This window comes from Biomphalaria glabrata, chromosome 1 (assembly GCF_947242115.1).
Source record: "Biomphalaria glabrata chromosome 1, xgBioGlab47.1, whole genome shotgun sequence".
NCBI lineage: Eukaryota > Metazoa > Mollusca > Gastropoda > Planorbidae > Biomphalaria > Biomphalaria glabrata.
In genome coordinates this window covers 7,839,058-7,859,875 of record NC_074711.1, presented here as the reverse complement: position 1 = coordinate 7,859,875, position 20,818 = coordinate 7,839,058, and the positions used below count along the sequence as shown (strand labels likewise).

The 20,818-nt window shown below is 36.6% G+C and overlaps 1 protein-coding gene across 5 annotated transcripts; it reads right to left on the bottom strand.

Annotated features, from left to right (window-relative positions):
• Nucleotides 1–3,710: 3,710 nt before the first annotated feature.
• On the bottom strand, nt 3,711–20,266 carry LOC106060950 (uncharacterized). Of its 5 annotated transcripts, none has more exons than XM_013218985.2 (8): nt 20,129–20,257; nt 16,195–16,312; nt 15,643–15,741; nt 13,978–14,095; nt 10,325–10,402; nt 9,233–10,002; nt 5,566–5,611; nt 3,711–4,854 (listed from the first exon to the last, which is right to left on the bottom strand). In XM_013218985.2, exons 2-8 carry the CDS (start codon nt 16,216–16,218, stop codon nt 4,421–4,423), a joined length of 1,569 nt encoding a protein of 522 aa, XP_013074439.2. In that variant the 5' UTR covers nt 16,219–16,312; nt 20,129–20,257; the 3' UTR covers nt 3,711–4,420. The 5 variants fall into 5 exon arrangements, with proteins under 5 accessions (XP_013074439.2, XP_055875875.1, XP_055875870.1 ...); XM_056019900.1 differs by having other exon boundaries at nt 16,207–16,312; XM_056019895.1 differs by having other exon boundaries at nt 16,195–16,376; nt 20,129–20,244.
• Between the last annotated feature and the right edge of the window lie 552 nt (nt 20,267–20,818).

The window sequence follows — 20,818 nt, the reverse complement described above, 5'->3', positions numbered from 1 at the left end:
TACATTTATACAAACTGTTTTAAACTTTTTGTAAACAACTTATCTTAAACAACAATTAATAAGCAGTGTTTCATATGAACTAAACTGTAATAGTAATGTTGGCCACCTTCAGTCGTATGACGACTTTGACCACCAGTCCAGGATGGCTGCCTGGTCGTGCGGTTTGTGCGCTGGACTGTCGTTCGGATTTATCGACGGTCGAGGGTTCAAACCCTGCCCGCTCCCATCCCCCATCGTCCAGCGGGAGGTTTGGACTATGAAGTAAACTATCTTCAACTCTGAAGGAATATCCGAAACATGTAAAACATTTTACAAACAAACGTCCAACCTTCCTGGACCGGGAAGAAGACCTCACTGACTAATACACTCTCTCACACAACAACGAAGACTAAACCATTCAGTTCACAACACGTACAAGACTATTCACAGTCACAACCTGGGGGTACCTATACGTGGGGATATGACTATCATACCAAAATATCAAAGTAACATATCCATTCTCGCCATACCTCCCCCTGACAGTCGAGGAGCTGGCCATTTTTCGCATTGTACGTTTTTCTTCCAGAGCTGATGCCCATGTTTTTTCGCTGTCCATAGCTTTCTTGGTCACTGTCTCTCTCCAACTAGTGCGGTCTAGGGCTATGTCTTCCCAATGGTCAGTATCAATGTTCACTGATTTGAGGTCACGTTTTATTACATCCATGTAACGGAGGTGAGGGGCAACCAGTTTTTCTTGAGCCATTCGCGAGTTGTCCGTAGAGAATGACTTTCGGGATGCGATTATCCTCCATCCGGCGAACATGTTCAAGCCAGCTTAAGCGGCATTGCCTGAGGACTGTAAAGATGCTGGGAATACCAGTAATAGTACGGGTACCACTACAACCATTAAAGGAGAAGCTTTTTTGTGGTTGTTATTGAGGCTTTCAATAAGAGATTAACCTTTAACAAAATAATTAGATCAATTACATTCAATAGCATCAGTGGGGCCAGGTTCACATTTAACTTCACTTTCACTATACCTTAGACTGTTGACCGTTGGGGCACCAAACAAGATCTGTCAACCGTCCATTGCCTTTAATAGAATCAGTCGAACTAACACTACAACAGTATCGACAACACTTTCGAGCACGTCTCTTCTTTGTGTATCGACGGAGATAAGGTTGTAGTTGGTGATAGTTTGTAGTTGTTGATAAGTTGTAGTTGTTGATAGGGTTGTAGTTGTTGATAGGGTTGTAGTTGTTGATAAGGTTGTAGTTGTTGATAGGGTTGTAGTTGGTGATAGTTTGTAGTTGTTGATAAGGTTGTAGTTGTTGATAGGGTTGTAGTTGTTGATAAGGTTGTAGTTGTTGATAGGGTTGTAGTTGTTGATAAGGTTGTAGTTGTTGATAGGGTTGTAGTTGTTGATAAGGTTGTAGTTGTTGATAGGGTTGTAGTTGTTGATAGGGTTGTAGTTGTTGATAAGTTGTAGTTGTTGATAGGGTTGTAGTTGTTGATAAGGTTGTAGTTGTTGATAGGGTTGTAGTTGTTAAGGTTGTAGTTGTTGATAAGTTGTAGTTGTTGATAGGGTTGTAGTTGGTGATAGTTTGTAGTTGTTGATAAGTTGTAGTTGTTGATAGGGTTGTAGTTGTTGATAGGGTTGTAGTTGTTGATAAGGTTGTAGTTGTTGATAGGGTTGTAGTTGTTGATAAGGTTGTAGTTGTTGATAGGGTTGTAGTTGTTGATAAGGTTGTAGTTGTTGATAGGGTTGTAGTTGTTGATAAGGTTGTAGTCGTTGATAGGGTTGTAGTTGTTGATAAGGTTGTAGTTGTTGATAGGGTTGTAGTTGTTAAGGTTGTAGTTGTTGATAAGGTTGTAGTTGTTGATAGGGTTGTAGTTGTTAAGGTTGTAGTTGTTGATAAGTTGTAGTTGTTGATAGGGTTGTAGTTGTTGATAAGGTTGTAGTTGTTGATAGGGTTGTAGTTGTTGATAGGGTTGTAGTTGTTGATAAGGTTGTAGTTGTTGATAGGGTTGTAGTTGTTGATAATGTTGTAGTTGTTGATAGGGTTGTAGTTGTTGATAAGGTTGTAGTTGTTGATAGGGTTGTAGTTGTTGATAGGGTTGTAGTTGTTGATAAGGTTGTAGTTGTTGATAGGGTTGTAGTTGTTGATAAGGTTGTAGTTGTTGATAGGGTTGTTGTTGTTAAGGTTGTAGTTGTTGATAAGTTGTAGTTGTTGATAGGGTTGTAGTTGTTGATAAGGTTGTAGTTGTTGATAGGGTTGTAGTTGTTGATAGGGTTGTAGTTGTTGATAAGGTTGTAGTTGTTGATAGGGTTGTAGTTGTTGATAGGGTTGTAGTTGTTAAGGTTGTAGTAGATAGTTTGTAGTTCATAGTTTCTGATATTCTCTCTGAAAATATTCAAATCTTCCTTTTTACCTGCCCGAGCGGACCACTTCGGGGGCCGATTTTGAGTTTGTGTTTCCACACAAACTGTCTTTGTGACCTTGTTTTCTCTGATTTTATGAATATTTGCTTTTACTTTACGGTTAAGTGACAACACAAACCTGTTCATAACTATCTAAAAGATGATTTTTTTTTAATCTTAAAATTTTTTTTACAGATCTCCTTAAGATGTTTAATTCTTATATTACTGGCATAATCTAATGTTAAAAAAAGAATTTACTATGCAAGTGAAAAAAAAAAGATAAATAAGATTTTCTGTGAGAGTTCAATCACAAAGTACAATCTCAAGAAAATGTGCATGGAATTTCAACACATAGATAGTAGCTTTAAAAAAAAATCTTTTATAAGCAATTATTCCATATATTTCCAAATGTAAATAATACAATGTTTGTTAGGTTTGTTTTACATGTTTGGGATGTTCCTTTAGAGTTGAAGATAATTTACTTCCTAGTCCAAACCTCCAACAGGACGACGGGGGATGCATATACGCTAAACTTGCAGGGGGAAGTCAGTTCCAAGGGCCGCCCAAGACTAATCTATAGAGATGTCTGTAAGCGAGACATGAGAACCACGGGCATCAAACAAAGTATGTGGGAGAAGATAGCCCAAGACCGGACAGCATGGAGACAGACTGTACGTGATGGTACGAACTTTGCCGAGTGCAAAAGAAACGAAGCTGCGTCAGCCAAGAGAAAGAAAAAGAAAGCTGCCTTGTTAGCTAGCCCTAGGACAGATGTATATATATATATATGCACGAACTGTGACAAACTCTGCCGCTCCAGAATTGACTTGATCAGTCACGCCAGATTCTGACAGAAGAAGCCATATATAGTTCCCGGATTATATTTTCTCAGTTACTAAATGGGGGAGGGACATAAGATTCCATTAGCAATGGCTGAAGGATCCGTGACGACGCCAAAAGGATATGGTGAAATTATGGGGATAGTGGAGCTTCAGACAGAGATTTAATGAACGACCTCTCAATTCTGTTCTTTGGAAAAAGTCCTTCTTTTTGTCTGATGTCGGGGAGTAGTATCAATAGACACTACTATAAAAAAAACATTTACCACTTTCTACTAAAATATTTCTCTGTTTTAAAAATATGTAAAGTTAACTGCATACAGAATGCATTATTAATTTTTTTTTCAGCAAAAATAAATGCTTTCGTTTAACACTAGTAGCTTTTACACAAGAAAACACATAAGTTCTAATTTATTTTTGACAAATAAAACTTTTGTATACATGTTAAAACAAGAAAATCATAAAAAACATTTTTTTTTTTTTTTAGAAAAGTAAAGTTTATTTTAATATTAATTGTATCAATTAGTTTGGATCAGTTGTGTAATTATATGTGTGGCGGAACTAGACATAATACATCTGAGCGATTAGAAATAGTTTTAACCAATTGAGTTTGTTTATCTTTTAGCTTTCTCAATGCGCTAGGATCCTATCTCTTGTCTGGGCCAGTTGTGAAAAGGGGGAGGGAAGAAGGGGGTTATCTTGGTGAATGTTTGCATGATCTTTTTTTTAATGCATTATCAGCGCTCAAGAGTATCTAAGGACAAATTAAACTTACACGATTTAATTCCCTTGTTCAAGTTACCAAACAAAATAATTATTACCAATAGTTAATTCACTAATTGGTTAATTGTGTTTTATTTTTGTGTTGTCAGGTAAAAGAAATAATTGTGCCAAATTTCAGCGTGATCCGAGATTAGGTTTGGGAGAATGATATTATACAAACTCTTTACATACAGACAGACAGAGAGTTGATATAAGCTTTGTAAAAATAAAAAACAAAATATCTCTTTTCGTTAGCAATAGATATAACACTTCAGTAAACCTATATTTAAAGCTTACAAGTATTAATAAAAATTATTATAATAATTACTGTCAAGAAGAAAAATTTGAGATATCAATAATTATAGTAAAATATAAGAAGCATAGATGATTCTATAGTAGTGAAGTAAGATAATTGAATTCATTTATGTAAAGTTTCAACTCGGAAAAACTTTTTGATTAATACGCAAGCAAAATATGACGTATGGCTGATGTTTAAATTGAAACAATCCTTAATTGGTCTAATATACATCTTATCCTCTTTGTTTAAATCTATGGGAAAAGCCACAGAAGCAATTGTATCTTTATTTTTAAGATGAGTTATACCTTTAATAGTTTCTTTTTCAAACTTTGGTTTCACGTGGATATTAAATTCTATGTCATTATCTTGGTCTATTTCCAATATCAAGCTGCACAAATATAAACCACTGCATGGGACAACAAAAATTCCAGTCCTTAGATTAAAGTGCTTGCCTTCATTAAACAGCTCATGATCAAAGCAGGTTAAATTTCTTGTAGCTCTTAAATTCATTGTTTTTTTTGAATCAACATCTACATAAAAGCCGACATGCTGATCTGTTAAAAAAAAACACAACAACAATGGTAATGAGAGACGTGAACAGCAGCATTGTACGTGTAATGATGGAGAGAATGATTATCCATATATTTGGCTTGTCTTAAAATGTGCTGTACTATTATTTTCGTACGTTTTTAGTTTTTAAACAAATGTCAAAGGATCGCATTTAACGGGGACAAAGTCTTCAAGCTGCATTTAGACGTTCATCAACACAGTCCTGGTGGCTGAGTGGTGAAGGTTGGCTTCCAAACCGGGGATCCCAAGTTCGAGTCCTGGTGAATGCTTAGATTTTTTTTATTTTGGGATCTTTAGGACACCTTCGAGTTCCCCAGCCTGAAGTAAGTTAGAGAAAAGTAAAGGCGGTTGGTCGTTGTGCTGGCCACATGACACCCTCGTTAACTATGTGCCACAGAAACAAAAGACCTTTAGATCATCTTCCCTACAGACCGCATGGTATGAATAACACAACTCAGCTAGAGAAAACTAAAATGATGTGTGCTCTATCAGGATTTTTATCAGCCTCTCGATGGAGTTCGCATAACCCACTATGTCCCGTACATAGCAGATTTTTTTATATTTAAATATTGGATTATGTAATCATCGATTTTTTTAACGAAGTTCTTCAATCGACAATAAGAATTGTCACGCAACATATATTAATTTTAATAGGAAATAAATAATAATATAAAAAATCTACTTAAAATACTCACGTAAGTCCTTTATCTCCTGTGACATTTGAACAAACTGCCCATATACCTTGATAAAAATAAATTTAAAAAAAAATAAACATTAAATAATTAGGCTAATCATTAAAAAAGAATACGTCTAATATATTAGATTTCTAATGATAATAATTAGTAATACGCCGATATTTTTTAGTCCATGTTATTTAAGGTATTCCAGCTAGATTAATCAAAGAACTAAGTAATGAGCTAGCACCAGTGTTCAAAATACTTTTCCAGGCATCTCTTAACCAGGGCAGAGTACCAAGAGAGTGAAAAAAGCTAGCGTCAGCCTAATATTTAAAAAGGAGTAAAATCTGACCCAAGAAACAACTGACCAGTATCACTTACCAGCATCACATGTAAAATCCTAGAACACATAATATGTAGCAATACATTAAAACCATTTAGACAAAGATAATGTTCTTACTCAAAACCAACATGGCTTTAGAAAGTTAGATCATGTGAAACACAACTAATAGGACTGAGTGAGGATTTTTTTAAACTGATTAGATAATAGTTAGCAAATAGATGATCTCTTATAAGATTTTTCTAAAGGCTTTCGATAAAGTTAACCACCATAGAGAAATACCTAAATGTTAAAATAAATGAAAAAAACTATCATGGAATCCCAATATTGATATAACACTAAACCAAAATCTTCAAATACAAAATAAACTAATAAAAGACACAATGATAAAGACACATTCCTTGTTCCATTTGCTAGGACAAATTTGTACAAATGCTCCTTCTTCCCTGATGCTATTAGAGAATGGAATGAGTTGCCAGGAAAACCAATAATTTGGCAGAATTTAAATCATTGGTTATCATGCATGATTAGATGCATGACGCGTAGGGCGTAATCATTTTCTTTTTTTGAAGTAACGTCTTTTTTTTTAAAGATAAGAAAATAAGTTTTTTTTTTGTTTTTTTTTTTCAAATTATAGAACAACCCATTAAAATGATTAACGAAGAAAGTACGTGAGGAAAAGAAAATATAAAAACGATATTTCACAGTATGGTTTTACTTTTACTTCAATAGTTAAAACGGAAGTTGCAAAACTCCTATGCTTCTATTAAGGCTCTATCAGCCGAGTCTATGAAGTCGAACAAACAAATATTTCATTTTGATAGCGATTATCAGAGATTAGCCGACAGATATGCATTACATTATGTAAGGTCCTTCAAGGAATGCGATATTGACATTCACGGCTGGGAAGCACTAGCTCTCGATCGCTCCTCATGGCGTGAAGTCCCGGAGTCTCAAGAGTTGAAGCAAGAAGAGTGGCCAGGGTGAAAGAGCGCCGAACCAACAAAAAGCTGAGAGAAGAAGCAGACCTATCTGCAACTGACCTAACCCACCCATGCCACGTATGCGGCCGGCTTTTTAAAGCGAGGATTGGACTTAAGTCATCTTTGAGTCCATAAGAAATGAGAAATGTGCTCATCTTCGACTACGAAGAAGGAGCTATAACATAATGTAAAGGAAAGAAATTTAGACCTGACGCTGATGGCAAATGATAATAATAAGGCTTGTCTTCGAGTCCAAGAAGGGCAGTTTTTTACATCCCATGCAGACTTAACCGTTGTCCGCCTATGGTCCAATTGGTTTTCTTTTTGCCGTCTACGTGTGTCCACGGTACTGTGTTGTATTTTGGTCTCAAGAAGTCTAAGTAGCTTTCCATTTGGTAGTCCTACCCATTTGGAAAGTAGCGATAGCATAAATATAATGTAGGAGCTGTTGAAACTTCTTATTGGATAGCTTTTAGAATTGACAGAGTTATGTAACCTTACATCTGTGTAGGTAGAGTTGCCAGCGGCCAAAAGCTTTGTTTAAATAAGGATTGATACCAAATTCATTATACTAAATCAGCGGTTCTCAACCTTTTTAGCTTGGCGACCCCTTTTTACAATTCCTCACATATTCACGACCCCCAACAGTAAATTATTTTCGTTTATAACTATGATGTTACAAAATATTAATTGGAGACCTAATGTAACTATCTGATTTGCATTGCCTAAGCTTATTGTTTAATCACGGTACAATATGTAGGCCTAATTCTATTCTTGAAATATGTATTTCTCCTCATTAACAATTACAAATCAATGAAATAATTTCTTTTTGACGTGTCTCTTTTTACGTTAGTATTTCCTAGTCACATTCCACACACGTGACAATTTTCTGTATTTCAATTGGATAACTAACAGGCTGTTTCCAGAAATACATATATTATTGCAAATGGAAGAAGGTACAACAGAGACGAATAGAAACAGGGCTGTAAACGCTTGATCCAGAATTGGGTCGAGGCCTGATTAAAGAAAAAAGTTCCACAGTGAAATTATTTATGTCTCCTAAAAACCTTTAACTTTGACTTTCATTGGAATTCTGGCAAGTGCAATGAGATGTTGAGTGGATTTGGAAAGTAGGAGGAAATGTTGTCTACAGACATGCGTTCTTTCATAGAAATTATCATTTGATCTGTTTGCCAGGTTCAAAGTCATTTACCTCATAGAGAGCAGATACGATTGGAAGCATGTAAATATTATTTTCGTTACAAATGACATACCCCCCCCTGATTTAACTAATGGGGCACGCAGAGGAAACAGTGGTGCATATCTTACAAGTGTGTCCAATAGCTGCAGAGAGACAACTGAAGGGTCACATGAAATGGATGGAGGATTTATAAGGAACTAACTTAGCAGAGCACTACGGAAAGCCCATGCTTTCCTCCCCTGCTACCATTTGGAGTTCATCCAATTTTTCATGTTATCCAATGTGTTATGGATTCTAAAATTCAAATTTATGGATGCATTATTCAACCTTTTTTAAAACGTACAATGTTTAATTCATATATTACGGATTTATCACAATTATATATTACAAAAATACCAAAGCTTCTTATAACATATTTGAAATAATAGTCAACAGACATCATCAAGGATATCGCTTTTAAATTGTCCGAAGCGGAAGGAGATGATGTCCTAACCTCAACTGCCAAAGACTACAGTGCTCCTATGGATATATATGAGGCTTTGCAAGAAATTCTTAAAACAGCTTTAATACATGATGGCTTATGTCAGCGGTTCTCAACCTTTTAAGCTCGGCAACCCCTTTTTACAATCCCCCACTCTGCCGCGACCCCCACGCCCCAACACAAACACACATACAGAAGAGTAGACAAAAACAATCCATAATGTCGATAGTCTTAGGCGACCCCTGGTAAATCCTCAATCGACCCCCAAAGGGGTTGCGATCCACAGGATGAGAACCCCTGTACTAAATTAATTGCAAAGTCATTATCTAATGACTGTTTAGTGGAGAATAGCTTGGGTAATCAATTTTTTTTTTATACGAATGTGGTGTGGAGCGATGTCTTTTCGTTTGAACCGGTATGTTTCTTTGTTTTATGTGATTGAATGCAATATATAATTTTTCCACTTTTCTCCTAGTTCAACCACAGTAATTCTTGATTTATATTTCTGAAACAGACAGATCCAGATGTGTCTACTGAAAAAAAAGGGGGAGGGAGTTGTTAGAGCAATAAGATTTTTTAGGAATATGTTTTAAACTGCATATTATGATTTATTTATATCGCTGTTTTTCCTTTTGTATTTAGTAGAGTGTATTGATAACTCGCATCTACATTAAACATACCTTATCTTCATGGTCACTTAGTTTTTTCCCTTGCTCATCAACTAAACTATCTAGAGACGCTTTCAATTTTGTGACGACAGTTGAAATATCAGAAACGTCTTGTTTTAATGGATCTATCATCTGAGTTGTTAGACAAAAGTTCTTCTGTAATTCTTGCACTTGGCATGTCATTGACTGCATATCTAAAGTGAAAGCATTAGCAGAATGAGGTTTATCCTCAATATCTTTCAGCTGGTCATTACATTTGCCCTCCATTTCCTTGTCGATTTTCACAGTATTTTGAGCAGAGCTTAGCTCACTTTTTAAAAGAGTTTCATTCTCAAAAGAAATGCATAAATCACATATTCTCTTTTCATTTCCAATCACTTTATTTGATAGTTTTTCATTAAGGGATCTTAAATGAGTTAGTTCTTCAGTGGTTCTTGATATTTCTGCTTTCATTTCATCAAATTCAACAAAAATGTTTCTCTCTTTTTCTTCTTGCTGACTATCAGTTATTGCCCTTTCAGAAATTTGTTGAGACAATGACTCTGTTTGTTTTTTTAAATTTAACATAAAACTGCTAGCAGCGTGAAACTCTTCCATTATCTTTTCGTATTTCTCAGCGAATTTTCGTTCCGTTTTCTCTTGTGCCTTTGCAAAATTTTCCTTTGTGTTTTTTTCGCGCTCTTTAAACTTTTGATTCAAAGTTTTAATTCTTTTGCAATTAGCTGTAACAGAATTCTCCATGCTTTCAATTCTAAGTAAAATATGACTTGGCTCTTTGTCATCTGTGAAATACGAATATATTCCATAAATGTAACTAAAGAATTCATTTAAAATGTGTCAATAGTTACAGTGCCATAAGCCTAAATTGAATGATCAATTAATCTTTGTAGTGATTTTATTTTTATAATAAATACAACTAAGCTAACGTTTAACAATGCTTGGTACTACTGTTTTTCATTCACACACAATAAAAAATAAAATGCCTTTATAGTACAAGAAGTATTTTTTTTATTTTTTCAATAAAATTTTTGTAAGGCTGCACGCTTTAAATAAAGTGCATTTTCAAACGCTATTTTATTGTATTGTATGACAAAAAAAAACAACCTTTCAAAATTGGAATCATTACTGGAGTATCACATGGTTCAGTTGTGTCAGCTGCTTGGCAGTCGTCTTCGCTTCCATCTTCGTGAAAAAAAAACAAATTCATTTTTTAAAAAACAAAATCAATAAATAGAAAAGACAAATAAAAAACTTTAAACGTAAAAATACCTTTTCTAATTTACTTCTTGTTTACTCTAATTAAATCTAAATTTGTTGCCCTTTTAATAGAGGAAAAATTAGTAGCCGGTGACTCTTTTACAATTTCAGTTTACAGAACGTAGTACAACTTTCTGACAGAGCATACGACGTCACGAATTTCACACTGTAACATGCTGTTCCTTCAGACCGAACCATTGGGTTGAGAGGGGTGTTAAAACTCCGTCGCTGGATTTTAAATTCCAACAGTTTGTACGACTAAATCGATGTAGGTGTATTCTGTTTGTATACATAGTAGAACCTATTATAATTTAAAAAGACATCTGTTTGGATAAAATCTTGATATAAATTTTATTAACAATATGCAAAGATTTAACTTGCGGAGACCAAAACATATAACAGTAACAAAATAAAATGATATTTAAACCTAATTCTTATTCAGAAAACATGTACATAAAGTACTATTACGACTCTAATTAGTCTCTCCCTTTCAACTATTATAACAGTCTTTTTATTCCATTTAAATTATAATAAAGACCCTCCTGTAGATTCATCACCATAGCCTACCCACTGGCGGATCCGGGGGTGGGGCTGTAGGGGCAATCGCCCCCTCCAATCACTCCTCTTACCACAACCTGACAGCAAGTGTTTTCATTTTTTAATTGCAGAAACGCATTTTCCTGAAAAAAAATATATATACCTCCAGTCCTCGCAGTGTGTGTTTGCCTATACGTAGGGTTAGGGTTTACTGGGCGTCAGGGGTAGGGCTTGGAACAAAATCGGATCCACAAGTGTGGCGCCAAAAAGTCTGGCAGCATTTGCGTCACCCAAACCGAGGCGATCTATGGTGGAGGCTGAAAAAGGGCGGAACACACAAATATTGCGCAGTGTAAGACGGAGCACTGCTCTGTTGGAGCATACTTTTGCCCGGTTCTGCCCAATTTGATGCCCGATGCCGACATTGTGAGAGTCATTGGAAACAGTGGAGCACATCTTACATTGAGTGTCCGTAGCTGCGGAGGGGTGGGGGGGGTCTGCGGAGTCACTTGACCAATATTGGAGCTATGAGGCAATACGTCGAACAGCAGAGTTTCTCGCCAAGGCTCTACGGGAGGACCGATCCTTCCAGCCTTGCCACCAAATGGAGTTCATCTCAGGATCCGCTAGTGAACATGAACCTTACCAAACCGACCACTTCCTTTCCGCGTCGTTACCTTAGAAACACACACTTACACTCCATAAGAAGAGGGGAACTACTGTTTGGACGACATTGTTGCAACTAAACCCAATATCCAGCTCTTATCTTGCCATACAAGACGAGCCAATCAGAGCCCTAATAGTTTTACAAGTGAGGACGTCAACAAACCTAATAAAGTACATTTTGGTGCTAAAATGTATATTATGACATTAAATAGACATCTCTTGTTTTCATGAATTTCCATTGCCCCTTTTAACGTGCCAATTATTATAATTTAAATCAGGGACTTGAATTAAGCCACTAGGTAGGTAGCATTACTTCTTTCGGACATTGAGATCTAACAGGCCAGATGATGTAAGCGCGCCAGTTTCTGTCATCTCATCTTATTTCTGCTTGTGGTGCCGCTTTCTCCAGGCGTCTCGGTTCCGGGCAAGTCTCTCCAGCAGTCCCAACGTTGTTTTTTTTAATTTGTTTGGCATATGCTTCCGTATCACGACACCGTGGATTTCTGGGCCGTCCAGTCTCTCTTTTTCCTTGGGATCTTGCATTGTAATGTATTGTTACGATTCTCTCTCCTACTCAGGCCTTCTGTAAACACTGCTAAACACAACACAACAACACATCAACACAAGAACCTGACAACAAGAGCTCCACAATAATCTGGTACTTTAATAATGGACAAATCAAACAGCCGATACGACACAATTGGCAAAACAATCAACTGCTGCAACGTTAGAATGTATATCACTGTACTAAACTCATAACTCTACTGTCTCTTCCTGGACTCGTACGTTTCACTGGAGGACTGCACCAGGACCGACTTCATGGCTGACTAACAGTCCCGGTCTCAACGCTCTCCGGTCTTGAACTGCCGCTTTCCTACACACCGTGTCTCTCCGGTCTGCCCAATCCTTATGATCAGATGACCATAACACGGGCGCTATTCACGTGCAAAGTTCATGCCAGTACTGTCCCTTGCCTTTCAATATAGCACGCTAAACTTTTATTACTGGCCTGTGTCACAAATGTCAGCTGATCACACACAGTTAACCCTTTTGCGTCGCGAATAGGGTTATAACAGTATCTATGACCGACGGTTAGTATGTATATGGCCAGCACAACAACCAACAAACTTTACGTCCCCAAAAATATATGTCAGGTACCCAATTAAGTTGGACCCAAAACCCTAACCTTAATCATGATGTTCAAAATCTAAGTCTTTAACGGGATTCGATACCCCTAAGGCTGGAGGCTAAGCGCTTTAGCTATTGGTCATCACATCTCTATACAAAAGCAGTCACCAGTCTACACTTAATACTATATAATGAGATAATTATATTTACTATCTGTATATTAAAATTATTTAAACAAAATCATATTAAAGAATAAAAATGTAAAACCTTTACCCCGTCACCAGTCTAATACTTCGACATTATTCTTATCTCACCAAGAAAATACTTCGACATTATTCTAATCTCACCAAGAAAATACTTCGACATTATCCTAATCTCACCAAGAAAATACTTCGACATTATCCTAATCTCACCAAGAAAATACTTCGACATTATTCTAATCTCACCAAGAAAATACTTCGACATTATCCTAATCTCACCAAGAAAATACTTCGACATTATCCTAATCTCACCAAGAAAATACTTCGACATTATTCTTATCTCACCAAGAAAATACTTCGACATTATTCTTATCTCACCAAGAAAATAATTCGACATTATTCTTATCTCACCAAGAAAATACTTCGACATTATTCTAATCTCACCAAGAAAATACTTCGACATTATCCTAATCTCACCAAGAAAATACTTCGACATTATTCTTATCTCACCAAGAAAATACTTCGACATTATTCTAATCTCACCAAGAAAATACTTCGACATTATCCTAATCTCACCAAGAAAATACTTCGACATTATCCTAATCTCACCAAGAAAATACTTCGACATTATCCTAATCTCACCAAGAAAATACTTCGACATTATCCTAATCTCACCAAGAAAATACTTCGACATTATCCTAATCTCACCAAGAAAATACTTCGACATTATCCTAATCTCACCAAGAAAATACTTCGACATTATCCTAATCTCACCAAGAAAATGTATGTACTATACTTATAACATTCTTGATAAAGCGCCAAGTCTGCAGATGAATTGTTTTTAAAAATGGAATATGATATTAACAGAAAAAAAAAACCACGAAATGAACGCTAAACCAGTTTGTTTTTTCCCTGCACACCTCTGAAGTTAAAATTCAGATTCATTCAACATCAAAATGGAACACTTACATGGAATAGAGGAACATTTGCTGATGCATTCGGCTGTTTGATTGGTCAGAAACTGATAAATGTCAGTGAAAGTTTTATTGTCTCTTTCTTCTAGCCAATATTCTCCGACTTGAAGAACCTGAAAATGTATACAGTGTTTTGATGGTACATTCTCAACGTAAAACAACACTTTTTTAAAAGTGTCAACAAATAACATTGTAATACAAAATATTGTTTATTGAATGGGAAGCGTGGTCGAGAGGCCAAATACGCTTGAACTTGGCTTGGCTTGGCTACCTATGAAGGGGACTCGAGCAGAGTTGTGTTTACTGAACGCCTAAAGGCAGCACGGAAAACCTTCTCCCAGATACCTACTGCTCCCCATTGAGATTGCACCATAGCGCTCTGAGCAGGAAAAGTAGCGCTAAATAAAAGGTATAATTTAATTTTGATTCATTTTAAATAACAGCAAGAAAGCTGTCTTATAAAGACCCATTCAGACCTTACGATCAGATGATGTATAGGTAATGTTTATGTGGCCCCCGCCTTTACTTTTACCCAAATATTGGGTATTTTAGAGCTGGGTGGACTCAAGAGATCCCGAAATTAAAATTACCCGTCTTCACAAGGATTCGAACCTAGGCTCTCCGGTTTGAAAGCCAAGCGCTTTACCACTCAGCCACCTTGCCTCCAAACCACAGTGTAGACTTATGTAAATAATTGTATATTTGTATATCACAATAGATCCACAACACATAGAGATAGTCTAGTATAGCCTGTTTTGTGTTTTGGGAGTAGATGTACAAGTTGCATAGCTGAACTGGGAGATGACCATGCTGAAGAAGAGAATTAATTATACAGTGCATATAATAAAAAAAAAAAGATTGCTTTACTTTATTATTGCCCCATGACCTTTCTCAATGGTATTGACTTCATTTGATCAGCATTTTATTTTTTTTCAGTGTCAATAATAAGCTGTAGACGTCAGAAAGGCGCACTTTTGAGTAGTTCAGAAGTCTATTTGGTGCATGTTTCTTGCTAAGAGTAGCGCAATTTTTATTTCTTTTTGCCTTGGGACGTGGCGCTACAAGTTAAGGTTAAGAAACAATGCTTTAAATGTATAAATAGGGTCACACCCCTACTGATTTTTGAGAATCATTTTTTGCCTCGTTCAGCCAGGGCATTCTCCCATGGTCGGAGCAATGTCGCCCACACAGCATGGTAACCGGTTCCTGATATTTTCTTTGCTCTCATGTTTGGGTATAGCTGGAAGGTATCAGAGGTTGGTATTTAGGAGTTCAGAGCCAATGAACCTTTACTGCCTGAAACTTACTGGCTTATGCCCTAGTTCCTCGCCTTTTACCATTCTCCTGTCAGTGAGAACAGTTCCGTCGGACTTATTAACTTAGCCACACGCGAAGGTCAGGTGTTGGACTGATTGTGAGAGGCTTTTTGAGACGCAAGTCATTGGAAGCATTTCATAGGTAGTGGAGGGCTTACACTCATTACCACATCCAATCACTATTCACTAAATTTAGTTTATTATATTTGTTGTAATGTTCAAATATTGAACTAAATTAACTACTAACACACTCATTTTTTTCTAAATATGCATAGCTAATAGATCTTTTTTTTAAACATTTATTAGACACAAACAGATACATATTTTATAAATAAGCATCCTACCGTACATATGCATCTAAGGAGATCATCAACCTGGTCTTTAAAGTCCCCTAATATTTCCAACTGTGATCTTATAACTTTGATTTGTTTAGCAGGCCTCATCTAAATATCCGATGAAATAAAATAAAAAACATATTTTGAGTTTTAGTAATTTGTATTCATTGAAGGAAGTGTGTAAAAAGGTTTTTAAAAGTTTGGCAAATTGGAAATGGAGGGGGGGGGTAGGGGTATCAGACCATGTTTCCAACGCATTTCTTATCTCTTCACTGTATCGCTGAATCTCAGGTCGCAAAGGATCAATTTATGTGTACAACTCTGCCACAAACAAACAAAAAAAAAATGGTGTAGGGTTGAATGCATGCCTTTCAGTTTTCTCTTAGCTATCATCACTCTAAAGTCGAACACTTCCTCAGTGTGCAGGAGGGCGTTGCGAACAGATTGAGTCAATAGAATGTTGGAGAACGAAGCAAAGCTGAAACAAAGTGTCCAGCGTGACAGAGAAATGGCAGAAATGTCGAGATACGTCCACAAGCGATTGAGAGAGTTTCTACTAACCCTAGCACATACCATTAGACTCATTGACAGTCCATTGTGTCATTTCTCAAAATGCATTCATTATCATTATGGAACGATTACACTTTACGCTCTACTTTGGAGGTTTCTGGGATTGATTCTAGAGTAGAAAACAGAAAAACGTAAAGAGCCCCCTTCGGATTTTGCTCCTCCCGGGACTGATTCTAGGAATATACATTTACAATACAAATTTAGTTTGTACGATTTGGCATACTGTGAATTGTGTTTCGTTAATTTGCATATTTATATTTTATAATATGTGAAATGATTGCTGAAAAACGAATGGAAATGTAGATAATTGGCATTGTAGCTTTTGGGGGATTTGTCATTACTCTTTTGTCAATTTGACGGCTTTCTTTATTAGTGCTATTTTGACATAATGCTGCTATTGTGTATGTAATAAAGAGGGTGATAAACTATATCTTCAGGAGAGAAGACTCAAAAGTAAAGTAGCAATTATACTGTTGTCAACCTTGTGGTGACACAGATGTGGGTAGTGCTGTGTGTTTTTAGCCTACCCAAATCTCCACAGTCCAGCGCAGGACGAGCGGTCAACCGAGACCAGTGACAGTACACGCCAGTTCGGCAAGGACCATTGTCGTAAATATTACGCACGCAAGTCACTGCGAAAGTGATCAACTGGAGTGGTCAAGAAGGTTCGAGGCCAGTAGAGGCACTATATAAGAGCGAGTGTGTCAGAATCACTTCACCTCACGTTACCTCGCAATGTGATCAGACGAGGCGAAGTTAGAGACAGACGGTGTGTGAAGTCAGGCGGAGCAAGGCTAGGTTTTGGACAGTTAGTGTGATGTTGTTGCCAACTGTACAGTATTTGTAATGTATTTGAAATTAAACTGTTACTGATACTTTGGAGCCCTGATGAGTTGTGAGGTTCCTTCAGTTCGTTGTGTCGTGTGGTGCAGTTAGAAGAGAGCCTGAATAGTAGGAGAGATCACAATCTTCGAATACAAAAAGAAAATCAAATAAAATACTCAGAAAGACACATATGCTGGGACAAATTTGTACAAATGCTCCTTCTTCCCTAGTGCTATTAGAGCATGGAATAAGTTCCCTGATACAGCCATGAATACCAGTGACTTGGCAGAACTTAAGTTATTGGTTAACATGCATGGCGTAATCATCTTCTTTTTTTTGAAGTAACGTCTGTATTATATAAGTTAAGATAAAATAATGTAGAAGTTACTTTTCTTATTCGATATCAAACAAAATTACACCCATAAATAATTAAATGACTGTTATTATTTTTATTTTTTTTTACATTTAAAGTCAAATCCCATTTGACTGCAGTTTTATATAGTTTTTTTTTTTTATTGAAGAGGGTTTTTTAACCATTAAACCAAACTGAATATATTAGGCCTAGAATATATATGGCTTAGTGTGTGTTCGTGTATGATAGGGTAGAGCAGCGATGCCCAAACTACGGCCCGCGGGCCAGATCCGGCCCGCGACGTGCTTCTATCCGGCCCGCCAAAGCATTGGAACAAAATGTAAAAAAAAAAAAGAAATTAAAAAATTAGAATGTTGAAAAAAAAATTCTCTTTAAGTTAGGATTCTCACTCATTCTTTGATGAATTCCATCTTTAGGTTTGGTATTCTAATATTCATAGAAAATATTTTTTTTTATTGTAAGAACACAAGTGCTTTTTTTTTTTAATAGCGATAAAACTTGACAGCTATTTTTAATTCTAGGAAAATTCCGCTACTGTCTTGAGCTAGCCGTGTCCTTGACACATTGTGTGTGCAACACAGAGCGTCATTGATGATTCGTTTTGGGTCGTTTTCTTTTGATATCATAGCGATTGGTACCGTAGTGTTTAACGTTTGTGATTTAATAAAGTGGGAGAGCCTAAGAAAGGAAAAGTGGACTCTGAATGTAGAAACTTTCAGGAAAAGTGGACAGTTCTTTGATTTGTAAAGAAAGTGTGGCTGGTTTTAAAGAACATAACATTAAAAGACATTATGAAGCCCAACACATAAACATATATGGTGGCATTCTTGGTTTTAGCCGCGAAGACAAGATTGCCAAGTTAAGACTAGAGGTTGGGGGATCGACAAGAATATTAGACAACAAGAGACAAAAAAATGAGTCTGCGATAAGGGTCAGCTACAGAGTTGCAATGAAGCCTTTTTCCGATGGCGAATGTGTAAAAAAGTGCTTGCTAGCAGTGATGGAAGAAATGTGCCCTGAAAAGAAGAATACATTAGAAGCTGTCAGCCTTTCTCGCATGACAGTTACATGCGAGTGGAAGATATGGGGGTAAATTTTCATTCACAATTCAAAGACAGAGCAGCAGAATTCAAAATGTTATCTATTGCAGCTGACGAGTCCACTGACATATTTGATACTGCGCAACTCTTGGTATTTATTCGCGGTACAAACAGCAATTTTGATATAACAGAGGAGTTAGCAGCTATGAGGAGCATGCATGGGACTACAACTGGAGAAGACCTGTTCAAAGAAGTGTCAACCATCATAGAGGACCTTGCTCTTCCTTGGAATAAATTAGTTGGAGTGGCTACTGATGGCGCTAGAAATATGGTTGGATGTCACCTCGGAATGACAACAAGAGTTATTTAAAAAGTTGTTGAGTCAAATGGAACTGAATCCTTGCGGCTTCACTTCATCATTCACCAACAAAATCTCTGTGGAAAGGTTTTGAATCAGGACCATGTGATGATGATTGTGCTCAACAATGTAAATTTAATGAAATCATAAGAGCGTTGAATCACAGAACTTTCAAAGATTTTCTGACAGAAATAGAGTTTGAATATGAAGACGTTGTATTTCACAGTGAAGTGCGGGGGGGGGGGGGCCTGGTTAAGCCGAGGACAGGTATTAAAACTTTTATTTTTTAATTAGAGACACGAAATTGAAATATTTATGACCGATAAATCAAAACAAGTGCCACAACTGAACGACCCCTCATGTTTGTGGGATTTGGCTATTTTAAGCGATATCACATCTAAATGAACTCAACACCAAACTACAAGGGAAAGACAAATTGATTTCGCATGTGTATGCAGACATATGTGCTTTCCAAACAAAATTGCAACTCTTCATTCAACAGGCGGAAAAGGTGCATCTTGTTCACTTTCCAACCTGTACCACTCTACAAAATGATAAGCAGCTAAATATGTCTCTCCCAAAAGAAAGAATGATCCAACTTCTGAGGCTCTTTATAGATAATTTCAGTGAAAGATTTGTAGATTTTCATAATTTAAAAAATGAAATCCGTCTTTTTGAAAATCCGTTTACTGCCGATGTGTCAAGTGCCCCGACAGATCTGCAACTGGAACTGATTGACTTACAAAGCCAGACATCCCTGCTTGACAAATTTCAAGTGATGCAGACTATTGACTTCTTATCCATCATACCTGAGGAAGTGTTTCCAAATAATCGAAAACAAGCGCTAAAGATGATCACAATGTTTTCAAGCACTTATTTGTGTGAACAAATTTTTTCAATGATGAAACAGGCGAAATCCATGTTACGTAATCGGCTCACGGATGAACATCTAGATTCAGTGCTCTGACTTGGTGTTTCATCTATGCAGCCAGATATTCAGAAGATGGTTTTTGGATAAACTTCATGCATCACATTAATGTATGAAAGTAAGTCAACAAATAAAACTATTAAAAATAGCTCATTGTATGTTTAATTTTTTTTTCTTTTTGGTGATATGGCCCGCGACACGAATGCCGAAAATTAAAATGGCCCGCAGACCAAATAAGGTTGGGCATCACTGGGGTAGAGGATTACCTAAAGAACGTATTAATACAATTTTCGACCTCCTTCAAAAGTCCTAAGTTAGACCTTAACTAAACAGATCTAAGTATTTACATGTAAATTATTTGAACATTTTTATTATAAAACAGACATAGAAATAGAACAAACCTCAACTGATAAGATCAACTGTATTTATTTCTATACAACATACGCCATACCACAGAAAACCGAAACCTAAACAAATAATATCGGGAATTCCAGTTGAACAGCCTGTTTCTTTTATTTTGCTAGCCTAGATTTTAAAACTGCGTGTTATCGACAACGGTGTTATTTCTGCTGCTACAAGCGTCATCCATTTATGACGTCAGCTTTTGAATAAATGGAATGTTGGAAAAACTTTTTTTTTCTTCTTTTTTAATACATTGATGATAGTAAAAAGTAAAAAAAAAAAAGTTAATCCTTTCAGACATTGCGATCTATGGAGCAGATGATGTTAAGGTCTTCTGTTTCTTTGGCCAACGGTTAACGAGCAGGGTGTTATGTTCCAGCAAAACGGTGTTGTTTTTTTTCTCCAACTAAAGTCAGGTGCCCATTAGAGTTGGGTGGACTTAGAGGCGCCCTAAAGATGCCGAAAGTAAAAAATCCAGTCTTCACCAGGATTCGACACCGGGACCCCTGGTTCGGAACTCAAGCCCATTACCACTCAGCCATCGCGCCTCCCCGTGGATGATGGATCCATATAATTTGAATGTTAGGCCTCAAAAGCAATATTTTTAAAAAATTATGATAATGATATAAATAATCACAAAAAATTTTAAAACGCCATGTTGTTTGGGTACGCTAATTATCTTCTAAATT

Bases quoted from the DNA above. Each gene is read 5' to 3' on its own strand.
- LOC106060950 (XM_013218985.2), bottom strand. From the start codon at position 16,218: ATGAGTCTAATGGTATGTGCTAGG. The intron at 14,096-15,642 runs GTAGGATGCTTA...ATACATTTTCAG, and splicing joins TCCTTAGATGCATATGTACG to GTTCTTCAAGTCGGAGAATA. The intron at 4,855-5,565 runs GTGAGTATTTTA...TTTTTTTAACAG, and splicing joins ACAGGAGATAAAGGACTTAC to ATCAGCATGTCGGCTTTTAT.